An 18698-nucleotide genomic window follows, 5' to 3' on the forward strand; every position below is an offset into this window, starting at 1 on the left:
GGTTTATGTCTCTATATGAGGATGAATTGTTATATGTCTCTATATGAGAGGGATATGTTGGATGTCACATATGAGAGGGTGAATTATTATGTCACTATATGAGAGGGTGAATGTTGGCTGTCAAGATATGTATGGGTGAATTGTTATATGTGTGTATGAGAGGGTGAATGTTAGATGTCACTGTATGTGAGGGTGAATTATTATCTGACTCTGTATGAGAGGGTGAATGTTGGATGTCTTTCACGCCTCATCTAAGAGGCTTTTTCAGAACTGAACCAGTTGCCGTGAGACAAGCATTCACCCTCTCATTCACATGTAAAATACAGACACTGGATTCACTCTCTCATTGACAAGCCGTTTTTAAAGAATTCAAGACTTGTTGTTACACAGAGCGCAACAAAATGTAGAGATAGCAGCTTTAAGGTTCGGTGTAATCAAAAACAGACACAAACCAACCTTAAAAGGCAGGACGCAACACAATAATAGCAGCATCTCTGCGTTAGCGATAAGACAGAAAAAATATGAGACTAAAAGTATAATATAACATCTAGAAAGATAAACAGATAAATATGGAGAAAGAAAAAAGGATGTGAAAAGTGGAAAAAAGATTCAAGTGTTCAGGGTTGTACCAACTATTCGCCCTCTCTACACATGCCATTGGATTCACATCTCATATAGACATTTAAACATTCACCCTTTCAATCAAATGCCATATTGAGACCTACAATTCACTCTGTCATTCTCACATCTGGGCATTTCCAGGTGTCCTGTGAGCTTCCTGCATGTTTTTGGACTGTTGGAGGAAACCGGAGAACCTGAAGGAACCCCCACCCAGGGGAGGAGATGGAGACTCCACACAGAAAGCTTCCAACCGGGGACCTTCTGGCGCTCGCCGCCCCGGGGTCAATACTAATTTGATCTGTGTTCGTCACGTGCGCCAACACAGGATGGATTTCCATCCTTCCTTACTTTTCCTGCTGGTCATAAACCTCACAAACACACACATGCAAAGCTCTCACACCCCTGCAGGCTTGGTGTCTGATGTTGTGGTCTGGTATCCATAACTCGCACACACACGCACACACGCGCACGACAAGATGATAAACGTCCAGACACCGGAGCTCCGACCGCTGGAGTGGAGAAACATCTCGATCGCGTCGAATCCCTCAGAGCTTGGGAGCTAAACTCGGAGTGAAACTTGTGATTTCAAACCCCCCTACAGGAACCTCAGAGCGTCCTCCATCAGGCTGGAGCTCTGCATCCGGCCCTGGAGGCGACCCCAACACCACATCCCCTCAAGCGGTGTGTGTGTGTGTGTGTGTGTGGGTGGGTGTGGGTGTGTTTTCTTGTATAGCATTTTTAGAATCCCCAAGTTTCTTTTCCACAGGGAGTGCAGCAACTCTCCAGTGGGAATTTACACACACTCCTCCTAAATGATACTTAAATTACTTCATTTCACTGCGGTGTTTTTTTTTTTGTAGAAAAAAAAAAGAACTATGTGTTTAAAATTAATTTTAAAAAACCTGTCTGAGTGGGAAAACATAAGAAACGTAAGAAAAAATAAGTTAAAAACAAAAAGGAAAGTGGATATGAAAAAAATATTCAGGTGTAAACATTTCTGTTAATTTCTGCACGGTTGGATTTCAAATCAAATATTATTTTAAGTTTTGTTTTTTGTTTTTTTAATCCAGTGGATTGGATTATCAAGAACCAAAATAAACGCAAAGCAATTCGTTTGCACTGTCAAAAATATAAATAAAAAACAACAACATACTACAAATAGTGGTAGGAAGTGGAGGTGTGTGGTGGAGGTCCTACCTCATGGGTCCACTTGTCCGGTAAAATGTCCCGATCAGAGGCGCAGGTTCCCGGGCAGCAGGGGGTCCGGGGACCCGGAGGTCATGGAAGGATCCGGAGGGAGGAGGGGAAAAACACAAAAGCGTCCGTCGGAGTCTCAATCCGCGCACTGAGGCAACTTCCACCTCCCACAGCCTCTTCCATCGACGCTGCAAGCGCCGCGGCGATGACGTCAGAGGTCGCTCAGCCAATGGGAGGCGAGCTTTGGAAAAGGTCAAGTTTATCTGGAGTCAGAACTTCATCCTGACCCTGGGGCAACATCAGCACAAGACTGAATCCCCCAATGTGTATTTGGGGATTTCTTGTTTTATTTTAAGAATATTTGGAACTTTCAAATCCCCTGAAAAAATCTCTCTCTCTCTCTCTCACACACACACACACACACACCCATTCTAATACTGTCTTTTTTTTTTAAAGCGCCTTTCCGAAAAAAATCACTCACACCTTACAATAGAGGACGGTTTTAATGTAACTGTTTAATTCCACAAACTCATCAAGCATCAAGTATGAAGATTTTTAATTGTTATTGTGCAGGCACAGTGAAATTTTGCAATGAGAGCTCATGCAACTCATAAGTATTTGCTTGAATTATTGCACAGCTGCTCCCGGGGAATCACCAAAATATCGTTTTTTGTTTTTTTTTTGCATTACCTTTTCTACTATATTGCAATTTTTCAACACTCCCATCCATTATACCTCCATTTATACTGCTATGCATTTTCTCTCCAGGACACATCACATGTCACCTCCACAGAAATTTCCTATGTAAACCGTCTGATTTAAAAAAATTACTCTAGGCAGTAATATTTTTATATATAGTTAATTCTGTCCTGTTTTTGTTCCCATTCCCTGCACATTCTTCTACGCTGTTGTGACAATTAAATTTCCTTCGCGTGGGATCAAAAAAATCAACTCTTATCCTCATTTTTATCCTTAATATTAGCTATTTCAGTGCCCCACCCCACCACACACCCTAATTTCAGACATTTTTCTCCCACAGTCATTAACATTCTTGCATGCCACTGCACTGTTTTCATATTATGTCGATTTTATTGTGATGCTATTCTGCATATAATTACCTGTATCCATGTTTAACCCCTTCAGACGTGCACATACAAAAACTTATACAATCAAGATTCAAGAGGTTTTATAGACATTTTGTGAAGACTCATGGCTAGAGGCGTGCATAAAAAGAGGGACAAAAAAAATACACACTCAAAATAGATGAAAATAAATGTATTTTACCAGAACTTTTAAAATGAACAAGTTGAGCCTCCAGATTTTTTCTACTGTTCTTGTTTAAAGTGTCGGGATTCCAAAGCCGGTGAGACTGGACCGTGTCTTTCACCTCTGAGATTTTAAGACGAAGGAGAGGATAAAAAGAGGTCTTTCTGAGAATAAACCATTTATTTTTCTTTTTAAATATACTGCATACGAGATAAGACTTGAGGCAAGGTGGAGCTGGGAATTGATCGGCCTGCAGAGACAGAAGTCAGTTTCCTGACATTCAATTAGACCTAAAAAAATGTTTTTATTAATTAATCACTCCATGCTTATTCATTCAGATATTTTCCAGAGAAACCAGTTTGATCAGGATCATTCGCTCCGTGTGGAAAAAAAAAGACTTGAAAAGATGTCTTTTTTTAATACATGTCACCAAACTGAACTTGTAAGCCATATCAGATAAATAAAAGAAACACTAACTCCAAACAAGTTATGAAATATTACATGTTAGCACCAACCAGAAAGGACTTTAGATTAAATTGGGTTATTTCCATTTTCATGATGCAAAGTCGATGAACCGAAACTCAGACGAGGAAACAAAAGGGGGGAGTCTGATGAAAGATACAAGATCTCAAAAAACATGTTGGAATTTTAACTTTCGAGCGGCTCTTGAGTTTACAAACTTGATTTTGCTGTCATCTACTGGTGAGATTCTTACCTGCAGCTCATCCAAACCAAACCTCCTTCTTTTCCTTTGGGCTTTTTCCCCTCAGGGGTCGCCACAGCGAATCAACCTTCTCCATCCAACCTTATTCTCTGTATCTTCCTCTCTCACACCAACTAACTTCATTTCCTCTCTCACTACGTCCATAGATCTTCTCTTTGGTCTTCCTCTAGACCTCCAATTCCTGCATCCGTCTACCAATATATTCACTATCCGTCCTTTGTACATGATCCAACCATCTCAGTCTGGCTTCTCTGACCTTCTCTCTGATGGACTCATCCCTGATCCTATCCATCCTGGTCACTCCCAAAGAGAACCTCAACATCTTCATCTCTGCAACCTCCAGCTCTGCCTCCTGTCTTTTTGTCATTGGTTTCCAGTCCACACAGCATCGCTGGTCTCACTACTGTCGTCTACAATTTTCCTTTCATTCTGACTGATAGTCTTCTATCTCTTCGTACCCCTGACACTTTTCTCCACCCATTCCAACCTGCTTGAATCCGTCTCTTCACGTCTTTTCCATCCCCTCCATTGCTCTGGACTGTTGACCCCAAGTACCTGAAATCCTCCAGCTTCTTGATCTCCACTCCCTGTAGCCTCATCATTCCACCCGAGTTCCTCTCATTCGCACACATATATTCTGTCTTGCTGCGACTAACTTTCATTCCTCTCCTTTCCAGAGCATACCTCCGCCTCTCTAGATTTTCCTTCACCTGTTCCCTGCTCTCACTGCAGATCACAATGTCATCTGCAAACATCATGGTCCATCGTGATTCCTGTCTAACCTCATCTGTCAGCCTATCCATCACCATTGCAAACAAGAAGGGGCTCAGAGCTGATCCCTGATGGAGTCCCACCTCCACCTTGAACTTCTCTGTTACCCCTACAGCACACTGTACCAGTGTCTCACAGCTAGCATACATGTCCTGCACCAGTCTAGCATACTTCTCTGCCACTCCAGACTTCCTTATACAATACCAGAGTTCCTCTCTCAGCACCCTGTCGTATGCCTTTTCTAGGTCTACAAAAACACAATGCAGTTCCCTCTGGCCTTCCCTGTACTTCTCTGTTAGCATTCTCAAAGCAAATACTGCATCTGTAGTACTCTTTCTAGGCATTGAAACCATACTGATGCTCACAAATGCTGACTTCTGCTGTCAGTCTAGTTTCCACTACTCTTTCCCATAACTTCATTGTATGGCTCATCAACTTTATCCCTCTATAGTTACTGCTATTCTGTACATCCCCGTTATTCTTAAAAATGGTTGCCATCCAACTTCTTCTCCATTCCTCAAGCATCATCTCATTCTCTAAGATCCTCTTCAATAATCTCGCCAGAAATCCATAGACCACACCTCACCACTGTGTCACTGCTCGCCAAGCCTGAGGGCACTTGGTGTGTAAAGGCACAGATAGGAGTGTGTGGGCGTCCAAGAATTGACAAATGACCTTCATTGCTGATGAGATTAAACATTTCTAAGTATTGATATGAAATGCATTGGCGCTAAATTGCTGTTCATGAGGAGGAGGTGCCAACTTTTCAGACATTTGCACAGGAAAACCCTGGAATGTTCACTTCCCCTTCAAGTGGAAATTGGCATTTGACTGACTCTTGTAATTAAAAAGTCTATGAATACTTATCGAGACCGATATCCATTGGGTCAATATCTATCCAGCTAATCCCGCAGGCTGTCATCAGGCTTCGTATAGAGAACATGGAAACTTCACACGGAAAACGCGTGAAAGCTAATGCTAATGCTAATGCTAACATTATTCATTGATTTCCATGGAGAGCACAGACAGCCCTTCATTAGAAGTTCTGAGAACAGGATCTGTTTGTTTTCACCCGTGGATGTGATTTCCTCACAGCAGAGTAACTGCCTATATTTTCCGACAGAGAACCGGAGCACCAAACCTGCAGTTAGGTTTAGAGAGCGTTCAGCAAATATTAGATTTAGGAAGAAAACCCTCAATGTTTGCTCCGAGGAGTTTTCGGGAAGTCAGCGACCGAGGCTCCGCCGAGGCGGTTCGGTTTAAGGCTGCGAGTCCGGCGTTTGTCCGGGACTGAGTGGAGGAAAAAAAAAAAACAGAGAGTCCCCGGAAATTCAACCACCTTTCCGGACTAGCGGGAAATGGAAGTCCAGAATAGAAGTCCGCCCTTTTCCTCGCAGCCAGAGAGACTTCACCCGAAACGTCGCTCTGCATCCGTTATGAAAGATAAGAGATGGCGACGAAACCGATGACATGAATGTGCAAAAACTTAGTTCCTCATCTGGAGACGAACGGCCTCGCTAAAAGAGCGTGTGTGTGTTCAGACGTGCAGAGACGAGTTGAATTGAATTTGCGTGTCATGAAGTTGACAAGACATTCTCTATCTACACCGCTGAGCCTGCGCTGGATTCAGAGAAGGCTATGAGATTGAAATTTTAAAAATTTCAGCGATGATAAATGAAGTTTTGGAGGTTCACCGCACTGCTGTTTATTCCTTTTTTGTGCATTTATGAATCTAAATGTGAATAGCTCTAGAACATGTGCAACTACGTTTTACATCGGATCTTTTGGGTGAGATTCAATGAACGTTTTCCGATCATGCATGTTTCATACGGATCACTGTTTGCGGAGGTAATTTTTGGTTGCAAACTGTGAAAGGTCATTTTCAAAAGTGAAAATAATAAAACCATATTTGAGGTATTTTATTAGTTACCTGGGTTTAATGAGCATGAGTGAAGTAGTTCAGGTGTTTTGTGACATCTTGTGTGGAAAAGAACTTCATTAATTTATACCAAAATCAAATTAAGAGTTTATTTCCTGTTTCATCTGTGATTACATATCAAAATGTTTTCCTATCTCTATATGTTAGGCCTTATATTTGAGTCTTTAGGGGCATGCAGTCAAGATTTGCCCCGGATCATCAAAAGACCTCTGCACACCACTGGTCTGGGAGCAGAAAAAAAGCCCACACTTTTGTGTTATTATTTTATGTTATTATGTATTGGGAAACACCTTAGCATCAGCTTAGTTATAACAAAAGCTTTATCTTAACGTGAAAGAGGAAGGATATGAGGCCCATGTCGAAAGCTTCACCACCAGGATGCGAGCAGACCGCATCCGCCCTACTGGTCCTGCTGAGCATCTCTGCAGAATCAAGCCAGGTTGGAAGTCACCGGAAGTAGCTCCTGCTTTGCGGAAGTGGTTAAAGTAGCTTGACAGTTGTTAGTTTCAAAAGTTTAACCCGTTTCTGATGCATTTAACAATTATTTGCCCGCAAGTTTGGTAAATGTTAAAATTGAAACATCATCGCTTAATTCATAATCGTATATAAAAGACGAGTAACGGATATTAGCACTGCTTCTACGTGCTGTTATATCTGCTGCTTGGGTGGTAAGCCTTCAAAATAAGATGCAAGAAACCTCCTGTTGTGTTCATTTAGAGGTTTGTTGTTGTGTGAAAAGTGTTAACATCGATTATGTTATTGTCAATGCCTGGTTTCGGTTGACTAGTGTTTAAAACAAACGGGTTCGGTGACGAGACAACGTGTTAAAAGACGTTATGCTTTTATTGTGAAAAAGGGGATGCCCAACCGGAAGAGTGTGTTGACGGGAAGTCCGGCTCTTTTCAAAGAGTCGACTCTTTCGGCTCGGCTCATTGAAAAAGAATCGGAGCTCTCTCGGATCCCAAAACAGATCATCAATCACGATCAGAATCAGAATCGGTTCACTAAATGTTATATAGTTTACACATTCAACTAATTTGCTGTCGTATAGCAGAATACGGAATAATTATAAAAATAATATTTTAGGTAAAAAAAAAACTTCTCTTTTAGCCTAATTTTGCAATAATGAATGATTTGTGTGTTGATATGCAATTCTTCAGACACTTTTTTCTTTTAGAAATATACAACCGGATAGAACCATAACAATCACATCATTAGAAGCGTTTTGGTTTTTTTTTGTTTACATTTTCTTATACTTTGTATGATATTGATTTTAACTTATAATATTCATAAACCTCTACCGCATTGTCCGCTTTCTGCTGTGCAAATTGAAATATCCCCATTTGTGGGATGATAAAAGGCGTATTGCGTTCTCTTCTTCTAGGGGGGGAATGTGGAGCCTCCAAAAATCAAGGATAAAATTCTTTGCACTGGCTGGCATTGAGAAATGCCAGATGCCTCAGCTATGATATGTGAATATTTTATATTTTTAATAAATAATATCATTTTTTATGAAAATAACATTTTACCTTATATTTTATTTGCCCTGTTTTTGAAAAGACTTCTAGGATCTTCCCACCATTACCTCAAGGTGTCTGGATATCTGCACCACCCCAACTACGAAACATGACTTCATTCCTCCACTTCAAATCATAGCTCAAATTATATGCCGTCAAATGTCAAAAATAAAAAAATTGTAGCATTTTAGTCAGGGAAACACCCGGGTAACGGTTAAATGTCCATTTAATGAGCAATAGCTGTTGTTGGCCACAGCCACGCCACACAAGCCTGCAATATAACTAACCCTCAATGCCTATTTCCAGGTTAAAAAGAAAAAAGAAAAAGAAAAAAACACACCCACAAAATTCCCAGCAACCCCAAAATCCCACAGAAACAAGCATCAACATGAACCCCAACATTCGTGACTCGCTTCAATATTTTTTATTTTATTTTATTTTTTGACATTATAACTGTTACGCTGCTGTGACAAGGGAAATTAACCTATGGGGATAAATAAAGTTTATCTTATCTTATCTTATCTTATCTTATCTTATCTTATCTTATCTTATCTGTTTAAAGCAGACTAGTCCATCTGATGCCAAGTGCTCTGACACTTATTGTTTCTTTTACATGTATTCTGTGCATATGTTATGCCAGTATGGTTTCCTTGGGCGTTAAGTAAGACACCATCAAATAATATGAATTATTATTATTATTGTTGTTGTTATTGTTATTGTTGTTGTTGTTATTATTATTATTATTATTATTATTATTATTATTATTATTATTATTATTGTTATTATCATTATTATTATTATTATTATTATCAAAGACTTTGGAGTAGAGCTTGTTGTGTCCCTCAAAATAAAATCCCGCCCCTGCCTGCATCACCAGCAGAGAAGAGCGCAGGAAAAGCATGCGTCTCTCAAGACGGGAGCCGAATCTTCTGATTCGCAGCTGAAAAAGAGTCGGATCGTTCGGAACGACGCATCCCGAGGAGCGGAGATGTTCACCGCGATGACACATCGGCTCCCCGGACAATCCCAGTGAACCGGGCTCCGGGTCGGACCTCTTCAACCTCCGCTGGCCTACCGATGACGTGAAGCTACGGCGATCGGGCGTGGAGGAAGGCCGGCGGGTAGCCGCGGGGATCACCCGGACACCCGGGGGAGCGAGACGGGGGTGGGGGATTCGGATTCGATCGACATGGATCTCGGCCGTGATGCGTTCAGGGACCGAGCCGCGGTCTGACGCTTTTCCGATGGGACGGATCGGCTTCCAGGACGGGCCCGGCGGAGGGGAGAGCGTCTCGTCTGGCTTGCCCGCGATGGGGGAAAGTGTGTTTTCCCACATCTGTTAGGGCACCGACTTGCCACGGAGATGTCGGCCGGCCCTACACGTCAGCACCTCCACAGACAACGGCGGCATTCATCCCCCCCCCGCGCCTCCGCCCCGCATCCGGAGCCCGCGTCTTAACGAGCAGCCATGGCTCTGAAATCGCGGAGGCAGTGGACGACCTTGATCGCGGGCGTCTTGCTCGGCTTCACCGCGTCCTCCTGGCTCCTCGTCCCCCACGTCCTGGAGGGTCAACGGCGGGGGGTGTCGGCGTGTCGGCGCCGCGACGACCCGGCCGACAGCAAGCTGCCGCGGGAGACCGCGGCCGCCCGCCCGCCCCCGGCGGCGGCCACCCCGCCACCCCAGACCGGGGGCTCCTCCGCGGGGAACCGCAGCGGCGCGGCCGTGGATCGGCCGGAGCGCTTCCTCTACGTGGGCGTGATGACGGCGAAGAAGTACCTGGGGACCCGGGCCGTGGCCGCCTGGAAGACGTGGGCCCGCTCCATCCCCGGGAAGGTGGAGTTCTTCTCCAGCGCCGGTTCCGAGGAGATCCGCCTCCGCCACGCCGTCCCGGTGGTCTCCCTGGCGGGCGTGGACGATTCCTACCCTCCACAGAAGAAGTCATTCATGATGCTCAAGTACATCCACGACCACTACCTGGACAAGTATGACTGGTTCATGCGGGCGGACGATGATGTTTACATAAGAGGTGATTACAGTGTGTGTGTTTTTTTTTTTTTTTTTGATGATTTACACATTTGCACCCCTAACCCCCACCTCCACCTCCAACCTCTCTCAGGTGAGAAGCTGGAGTCCTTCCTGAGGTCGCTGAACAGCAGCAAGCCTCTCTACCTGGGTCAGACCGGCCTGGGCACGCCGGAGGAGTTCGGCCGTCTGGCCCTGGAACCCGGGGAGAACTTCTGCATGGGAGGCCCCGGGATGATCTTCAGCAGGGAGGTGCTGCGCCTGATGGTGCCCCACATCGGCACCTGCCTCAGGGAGATGTACACGCCGCACGAGGACGTGGAAGTGGGCCGCTGCGTACGGCGATTTGGTGGGACGCAGTGCGTCTGGTCCTACGAGGTACGCCGTTCCTCAGCATTTTTATATCTTAAGGAAACGCCGATCGGATTTCATGACTCGTGCGGCACGGCGAGGAAGTCCCTGCTTGCGGATACTTTCGAGGGTGAAACCCGCCTCTCGCCCGGTGACAGCTGGGACAGGCTCCGACCCCAGATAGTGCATGAAATATTCCGTCAAACTTTTGTTTGTGATCCCCACGGCTGCAATGCATTCATTTTTTTACCTCCCGCTTGCATCGTTTCCAGAGAAGCGGTAGCCTAATGCTTCGGCGTTCCCCGGTATTTGCTCGTATTTGCTCGCGATTAGCCGCGGTCTCGAACTTCCTCGTTGTAATCACGTGGAACCTGTCGCCCGCAGATGCAGCAGCTTTTCTACGAGAACTATGAGAAAAACAAGAAAGGCTTCATCGAGGAGCTGCACAGCAGCAAGATCCACAACGCCATCACGTTGCACCCCAACAAATGGCCCGCCCACCAGTACCGGCTGCACAGCTACATGTTGACCCGCGAGATCTCCAGCCTCCGTCACCGCACCGTCCTGCTGCACCGCGAGGGCCTGGCGATGAGTCGGCTCAGCGACGTGGAGGTGCTGTGGGAGGACCAGCAGCTGGGCGCCCCGCCGTCCTTCATGCGTTACCAGCCCGGCGACAGAAACGACGTCATCGAGTGGGACTTTCTGACCGGCCGCCATGTTTACTCCGCCGTGGAGAACAAGATGGTGCGCCAGAGGCTTAGGAATTCGCTGCAAACCGCGCTGGACGACGTTGTGCTCCAGGTTATCGAGATGATCAACGAGAATTCCAAGCCGCGCGGCCGCGTCATCGACTTTAAAGAGATCCAGTACGGCTACTACCGCGTGAACCCGTTGCACGGCGCGGAGTACGTCTTGGATTTACTGCTCCTGTACAAGAAACACAAGGGACGTAAAATCGTCGTGCCCGTGAGGCGACACGCGTACCTCCAGCAGTCCTTCAGCCGGCCTTTCTTCCGAGAAACGGAAGAGCTAAACGTGGCCGAACTGGTGGCGGCGATCAACTCCGAATCCCAGTCCCTGTCCTTCCTGTCCAACTCGCTCAAGTTCCTGTCGCCGTTTCAGTTCCAGGAGTCGACGCAGGAGATGTGGGAGCAGAGCCAGAGGAAGGTCAACATCCTCGTGCCTCTGTCCGGTCGCTTGGACACTTTCGTCCACTTCATGGAGAACTTCGAGAAAGTGTGCTTGATACCCAAACAGAACGTCAAGCTCACCGTCATCCTGGTGGACGGCGACGGAGGAAAACACATTCAGTTAATCAAAGATTACCGCAAGAAGTATCCCAAAGCCGATTTGTCTGTAATCCCCGTGACCGGCAACTTTTCACGGGGATTTGCTCTGGAGCTGGGCTCCTCGCAGCTTGATAATGACACTTTACTGTTCTTCTGCGATGTGGATCTTATCTTCAGCGGCGACGCCTTGCAGCGCTGCAGAGACAACACGGTGCAGGGGAAGCAAATCTATTTCCCCGTCGCGTTCAGTCAGTACAGCCCCAAGATCGTCTTTGCCGAGAAGCCCCCGAGTGACAACAGATTTGCGCTCACCAAGAAAAGTGGGTTTTGGCGGGATTACGGCTTCGGGATCGCCTGTATCTTTAAGAGCGATCTGCTAAAATCCGGGGGGTTCGATACCTCCATCCTAGGCTGGGGAATGGAAGATGTGGACTTGTACACGAAAGTTGTCAATTCTGGTTTCAAAGTGTTACGCAGCCAGGAACCAGGAATCATCCACGTGTATCACCCCATCCACTGCAACTACTCTAGTCTCAATCAAAAGCAATACAAAATGTGCCTTGGGTCGAAAGCAAGTGCATACGCATCGACAATGCAGTTAGCAGAGCTTTGGCTGGAGAAACATGCCGAAGCTGCGTATAACAGGACTTCGTCATGACGCCGTAGCTTTTCCGGACACCTCCGTGCAATTTTACCTCACATCGGCTCCGGCGCAGACAGACAGCAGCGCACTTTTGCAATGCGACCGAGAATACGCGGCCTTCTTTGGCTGGGAAATTTGATCCGGATCGGACGAGAAGACGACATTTAGAGAAAAGGGGAGCTTGAGCCAAACCGCTAGAACCACACAGAGTCCCGTCTGAAGCGGACTCAGAGCAGGCAGACTCAACCTGGAAGGAACCCGTTGGACGTAGCGCAGCAAAGCGAAGTGCAAGATTAGCGCCCTCCTTGCTAACCTACTTAGTGCGGCTGGTAATCCGTACATTAAGCCTTACACTGTACAGACATGGTCGTGTCTTTTATTGTCCAAAGGTGTATCGTTAAATTTTGCTTTTCAAGTCTTTTAAAAAGGTACAATCGCCGCGTAATCCGACCGAGCAGCAGCTTCATCCTCCGCTACCCAAGCCAAAAGGCTATAGCGTATTAGCAAGGAAACCCGCCTCTGTTTTCAAGAAGTCACGACGTGCAAAGTATGACAGGAAGACGAGTTCCGTCCACGCAACAGCTGCTTTCATTTCGAAGACACCTCATTAGCCGGGAGCTTTGTGTCGGACCCGGGAGTCTGAGAAGACTAATCCCGGATCCCTGTTGCCAGGTGATGTGCTTTGCGAAGGTGACTCACTCGAGCTCCTCGAGGAACAAAGTGGAGCCAGGAAACGAACGCAGGCTGCGCGAGCCGGTCCGGGACGTCGGCCGTTCACCCATCCGCCCGTCCACAGGTGGGGAAAAAAAATGCAATGTTTAAATGTGTGATAGCGCGGGCGCAAAGTTTCACGATGCAATCGCAACAGCAGGTACAATCAATGCCTTTTCAACCAGCCAATGGCCGGGGTCAGACCCATCGCATCCGAAAGCTTCTGTTCGCAATAAGGAATCAGCTGGGTAGTACGGTAAAAGCAGTACGGTAGCAACAATCGGACCGTCGGGGACTTTGGCATCACTCGCCCTGCGACGATTGGGGCAAAATGCTAACGGGAGTGGTAAGAAGCTCCGTTGGTGTTTAGAGAGTTCTGGTGAATGCCAGCAGCGAATCGGGAACTCCATCCCGGTGGACAGAGATGTTACATAAATGCAATCATAAGTTCTCGCGCATGCGGATCTTCCTGGATGAAGTTATCGTGCAATGCGCAAAGCCGCCAGGCCATCATCTTTTCGAATGTCCTCATGAAGACCGACCGTTTGCACCCCCCCTTCCAACGCTGCTGTTTACTCATCTCGCGAGTGTTTTCCCTGACGTCGGTCGAATGTAACTACCCGCAAGGTGCTAAGTAGTGATAATTCCACTCACCCGAATGCTGAATCCAAACCAAGACTTTACGGAAAGAGCCACATTGTAACTCAAATACAGATGTGATTGTTACTTTTATCGTCGTTTATTGCCGTTATTTTACAGGGAAAGTGCGAAGGTGAGTAGATACAACAGGTGATGTCGCGATTCGGTGACGAAACTCGTCCGGCCGTCGTCGGAGATGTGACATAACCTTGTGTCGAGCTGTACGTGGAGATTTTGTCGCCACGGACGTGTCGGCGTGGACCGGGATGCTGGTTGTTTACATTTAATGCAACTCACGACTCCCTGAGGATTCAGTGCAGGTCAAGGTTTTACTCCGGACTCGTAAAATCTTTCGTTTTGGTGGCAACAGTCGTGTCAGAGGTGGACGAACGGCAGGTTGGAGTGAAATTTCTAGAAGACTACTAATTATTGGTCCGTTTGTTGATCCGAAAAGCCAAAAAAAAAAAGGTATCTTGATTTCTCGTAAGGCGTTATCCGATGTTATTTTGATTTGCTCTAAAAGGGCCACGGGAGTGTCCAAAAATGGAAATCGTGGTCTCAAAGACCTCAGCGGTATTGCACTGTCCCCCATTCAAATTGGACGTTATGTGAAAAGAAACGGGGGCGGAAAGGAAGTCTTATCCCCTCGCCGCTCTCCCCATGCGTGTCGAATTAACAGCCGATTTTACTTTGACCTCGCAAAGTGAAAGGAATGCCAGACCTCTCGGCCAGTAATTCTGAGAACCGCCCGGTCACGTGGCTTGACGGTACATTCACATCGCTAGCTACTTCCAAGCGCGTCCCGATTGATTGCGTCATATGTACATTATCCACCAAATTGTATTTTTGAACCGAGTGAGATATGTTCTCTTGCATTTCCTGAAATGTCATTAATTAACCAGTGATGTGTTTTCTTAACTGCCAGTCAGGAGGGCGTTTGTACTCCTGCCTCAGGTCCATAGTCTCACCTAGTGCACTGCAGCCTCGTGCTTTAGATTTCATACCCACTGCCACTGAGTGCAAATAAAGTCTGCTGAATGAAAAAAACCTGCCAGTTAATTTTTTTCTTTTAAATAGCGTAGGCCGATTGAGACACCGCTACAACCAAATTCCGAATTTTCTCGACGTCGAAAGAAGACGCGACGAAGCCCGGCCCTCGTTGCAAGATTTAAAACAAGCCAAATTACCGTTTGTTTGTGTTTTTTTGTTGGTTTTTTTTGTTTTATTTCTATCCAGTTCTAGGCTGCAGCCGTACGCACCTCTCCTTTCAGCAATACAGAAACAATGAGTAATAAAATAGCTGATGACTAACACACTCAGGTATATGGGTAAATATACTGGTAATAATGTAATCACAATATTTACTCATTAAGCATGAAATAACCTTCAAGAGAAAACGAGACAGTCACAGTGCTACATTCCATAAACATTTTCCTCTTCATTTCTATGGAAGTGTATTGCAGGATGATGCTTTTTTTTTTATTGGTATATATATATATATATATATATATATGAATATATATATATATGAATGCAATGTTTTTGGAAATGTGCACTTCCATGCAAGTCTAATTTGTATCTTGTTTATGTTTCAGCCTTTCAGACATAAGTCTGTAGGCAATAACAGCTGGTGTATTAAGAAATTAATATTTATAATAAATATTTAACCCCGTGTATGTGTTGCATTGTGTGTTTTTACCTTCATGCTGTATCAGAAGCTGAAGTGCAATAAATTTTTGTTACACAATCATATGCACGAGTGTAAAGGGGCTTGTTAATGTAGTTTTAGAATTGTCGAAATCTTCTTGTTGTAGCGACTGGACTTGAATTTCTTCTCCTGAAGAGGTTTCACCCCTCATCTGAGAGGCTTCTACCGTTCTTCTGAAGAAGAGTTTTCTTTTAGAGTTCTATTTTACCATAATAACAATCTACTGTGCCTTAAGGCACTGTCAAATAAGAAGATCAAGGCTTAAAGTCCAAAAAATTCAAACATTTTTCATCTTCGTCTTTTTGTTTATGGGTTTCATGTTCTATTCCAGCGATTGACGGGGAGTCCAGTCCAGGGGGACTCCTGCCTTTTTCCCCAATGACTCCAGAAAAAGCGCAATAGATATCAAATACTTGGAATTTCAGCTCTCGGCTGGTCAAGAAATGCCACATTCGTTGGTTGATTAAGCCTGTGTGAAGAAAGCGTTGTTGCAACTGATTGAGATAAGTTATTCAGCTAAGACGGAGCTTGGAATTCCATCAGTGATTACTAGAACGAGAGGCATTAATCCTTGCTGACAACATTATTTTACACCACTGTTCTCCAGGGACAGCTGAGTGACTTCAGGAGAAAAGTTTTACATCCAGCGGCTTTATCCAACCAAGCAGATAATCTGCTCAATTTAAATACTAGCAACAATCACTGGACCGGCCAGCGACTTCAATCAGAGTACATGTGTTACATGAAGGAATTCCCCTTATTTTCACCATGGGACCTTTAGTATTTCTAGTGTGACTCAAATTGAATATTTGTCATCATCCTGTCTGACCCAGCTTTGGACTGCGACGTCAAGTTAGCCAACTTTGTTTGGCAGTGACAAGTCACGGTGCCTCCGAGCGGCGGCTCGACAGAGGAAGATGATTGCCCTCGCTCATGTCATCTTGTCAGTCGCTGACCAAAGGTTTGTTGTCGAGCACGAATCGATACGGGCGTTCGGTTTCAACCCTTGACTCCTGCATGAGAAGCCCATGACATTGATGTGAAAATTGTTCGACCGCGCCTGATCGCCAATATATCGATGTTTTGTCAAGTTTTTGTTTGTGTTTGTTGGTCAAGTGCAGCCAAAGTTTTTTTTCCATTTTAAAGACGACTGTTAGACCAAACATCGATGTGCTTACTCTGGCCTTCTGAGATTTGTACTGTAATTTTTGGACAATTGAGCGCACCTGAATGTAAACCACACTGGCTAAAAATAACTAAATAAATATATGTGAACAAATATAGGCCGCACTTGTTTATAAGCCACAGGTAACATTAAGTATTTACACATTTACACTGAAAGATGTTACACAGAAACTTTTCTTTTAAACTTAAAATTAAGTACATACTGGTAACATCCACAAATGCTTTTTTTTTCCAAACACTGCCGTTGACATGGCTGATGAAAAAGATTAATAGTAAATAACGCAAGGAAACGTCCATCCATCCGTCCATTTTCTATCTTCACTTTGTCCTACTCTAAAACCATTAAATTTGTATTCTTCAGCGTCGGAATTGAACGGCCTCAGAATTTCACGGTAATTTCATCGGTCCAATGTGACGAGGCCAAATGCTTTGGCGGCGTGAAGCTCGTTAGCCCAAAAAAATCCATAAATTAGCCGCATTGTCGTTTAAGCCGCAGTGTTCAAAGAGTGTGAAAAAAGTAGTCTTATAATCCGGAAATTACGGTAATAAGAAAATTAACATAGTGCTGATAAACTTAACTACTAGCGGCCTATTTGTCGCATTGTGCCACGTTATCGCCCCAGTGCTCACGAACCATTGGCTCGCGTTGCAAAGGCAACGCTCTTTAGACCTTGACCTGAGACCTCAGTGCCGTTAATCCCGGGTTCGGAAAAACCTCCGAGGGATTGTGACGGTTCTACTCCCAGCCAGCTTGGAAAGCCAGGAGATGGGAGATCTGCAGCTCACAGGATTTTGGTACTTACCTTGTTTTAATGAAGTAATGAATATAGAGACTAACTGTCAAAGCAGACAGAAAGAGGTGTTGGATCAGGTGCTATTGGATCAATTCTGCCTTCAATTTCCATTTGTATAAATTTTTTTTGTCATCAATCTGTTTATTTGCGGTCATGCAAGAAATTATTTGTTTAAAATGTTAAAATCTCCCGGTGGATTTTCAGATGAAAATTGGGTCGCAAGACAAACGTGAGAAATAATTTTGCTGATAAGATGCGATTCTCACAAAATGAATTTTAGTAGTGATGGTTATTGGACGTTTATGAACACTAGTCTAGTCTGGTCAACTATTTTCACATCAGCTGAATTTCGATGGTGATCACATCCTGTTCTACATTCCATAAAAAAAAAAAAATTCTTTTTTATTTCATGTAAAATCCGACCTGCAGAAAGCCTCGGTGGTCATAAAATCAAGGTGTCAGACCGACTAATGAAAAGGAGCAGGACAAGTGACGGGGATAATCTTTCTTTGAGTTCCAACGGCAGTTTGTCATCTTGCTGTGCCATTTTCTGTATTTTTTCTCCACCAGTGCCCTGCGGGTGGCACCGTAGTGACGTGAACGATGCCCAAGAGGCGTGATTTGAGCATTTACTGAAATGTTAAGGAAATTCCTTAAACTGGCGTTTGTTGAATGCTGAAATTGAGAAAGCCCACGGTACCAGGGGTCGAGGAGATCAGATCATGCTCTCCCTTCTAGTTTGTGTTATAGTGGCCAAAACACGCAGGCAGGTATTGAACCAACTGGCTAACTGCGCCTTCAAAACTCTCCCAGCTGTTTCTCTCTAGGTTCAGGGAGTTAAATTGCCTGATTTTTGTGCATCCAAGGCAAAATATGGATAGGCACGTTACCTTTATTTTTTTTGGCAGTCTCTCTTAAGTATCTAAACACATGGAAAGTAGAGAGGGTTAGTGATGCTGTTTTAGTTATTACTAATGCAGCTGCTTTGTCACTGAAAACTTTGCACTCTTCTTCCTCTCTGTCTTGGTCCACATGTCATTTTAAGTGTTTGCTAATTTCCAACTTTTGTTCACGCCTTTACAGTCATTGTTTGGGCTAAAACTGAACAGCAAAACAAGCAAACAAAAAAAAACTATACAAATTTGAAGTAAGAGTGTTTTCTAAACAAATGTATTCTCTCTGTCATTGCTGTTGAGCAGAGAATTTAAGTGCTACAATATGCAACTATTTCATCTGTCTTTTTCCAACTTGCACACTGGACAATATTTGCATATTCCTGCAGTTGTTCTGCAGACTTTGGCAGATGTGACGGCTCAGCCC

At 44.8% G+C, this 18698-nt stretch overlaps 2 protein-coding genes across 2 annotated transcripts in view; one reads left to right on the plus strand and one right to left on the minus strand.

Annotated features, from left to right (window-relative positions):
* megf10 (multiple EGF-like-domains 10) overlaps positions 1–1952 on the minus strand; it is a 57886-nt gene extending 55934 nt beyond the window's left edge. The window contains exon 1 of the mRNA XM_086170595.1: positions 1819–1952. The gene's annotated coding sequence lies outside the window, so the exon portion shown is untranslated. The remainder of the gene's footprint in view (positions 1–1818) is intronic.
* Positions 1953–9075: 7123 nt separating this feature from the next.
* On the plus strand, positions 9076–15363 carry chsy3 (chondroitin sulfate synthase 3). The gene is made up of 3 exons (XM_086170888.1): positions 9076–10062; positions 10153–10436; positions 10794–15363. Exons 1-3 carry the CDS (start codon positions 9504–9506, stop codon positions 12354–12356), a joined length of 2406 nt encoding a protein of 801 aa, XP_086027014.1. The 5' UTR covers positions 9076–9503; the 3' UTR covers positions 12357–15363.
* The last annotated feature ends 3335 nt before the right edge of the window (positions 15364–18698 follow it).

The sequence above is a fragment of the Fistularia commersonii genome, chromosome 23 (genome assembly GCF_037954325.1).
Source record: "Fistularia commersonii isolate RoL2024-O1a breed Wild chromosome 23, RoL_Fcom_v1.0, whole genome shotgun sequence".
Taxonomy (NCBI): domain Eukaryota; kingdom Metazoa; phylum Chordata; class Actinopteri; order Syngnathiformes; family Fistulariidae; genus Fistularia; species Fistularia commersonii.

Excerpts from the sequence above, each read along its gene's own strand:
- chsy3 (XM_086170888.1), top strand. The coding sequence starts at position 9,504 with ATGGCTCTGAAATCGCGGAGGCAGTGGACGACCTTGATCGCGGGCGTC. Across the intron at positions 10,063-10,152 it reads CGATGATGTTTACATAAGAG|GTGAGAAGCTGGAGTCCTTC; the intron begins GTGATTACAGTG and ends AACCTCTCTCAG. Across the intron at positions 10,437-10,793 it reads AGTGCGTCTGGTCCTACGAG|ATGCAGCAGCTTTTCTACGA; the intron begins GTACGCCGTTCC and ends TGTCGCCCGCAG.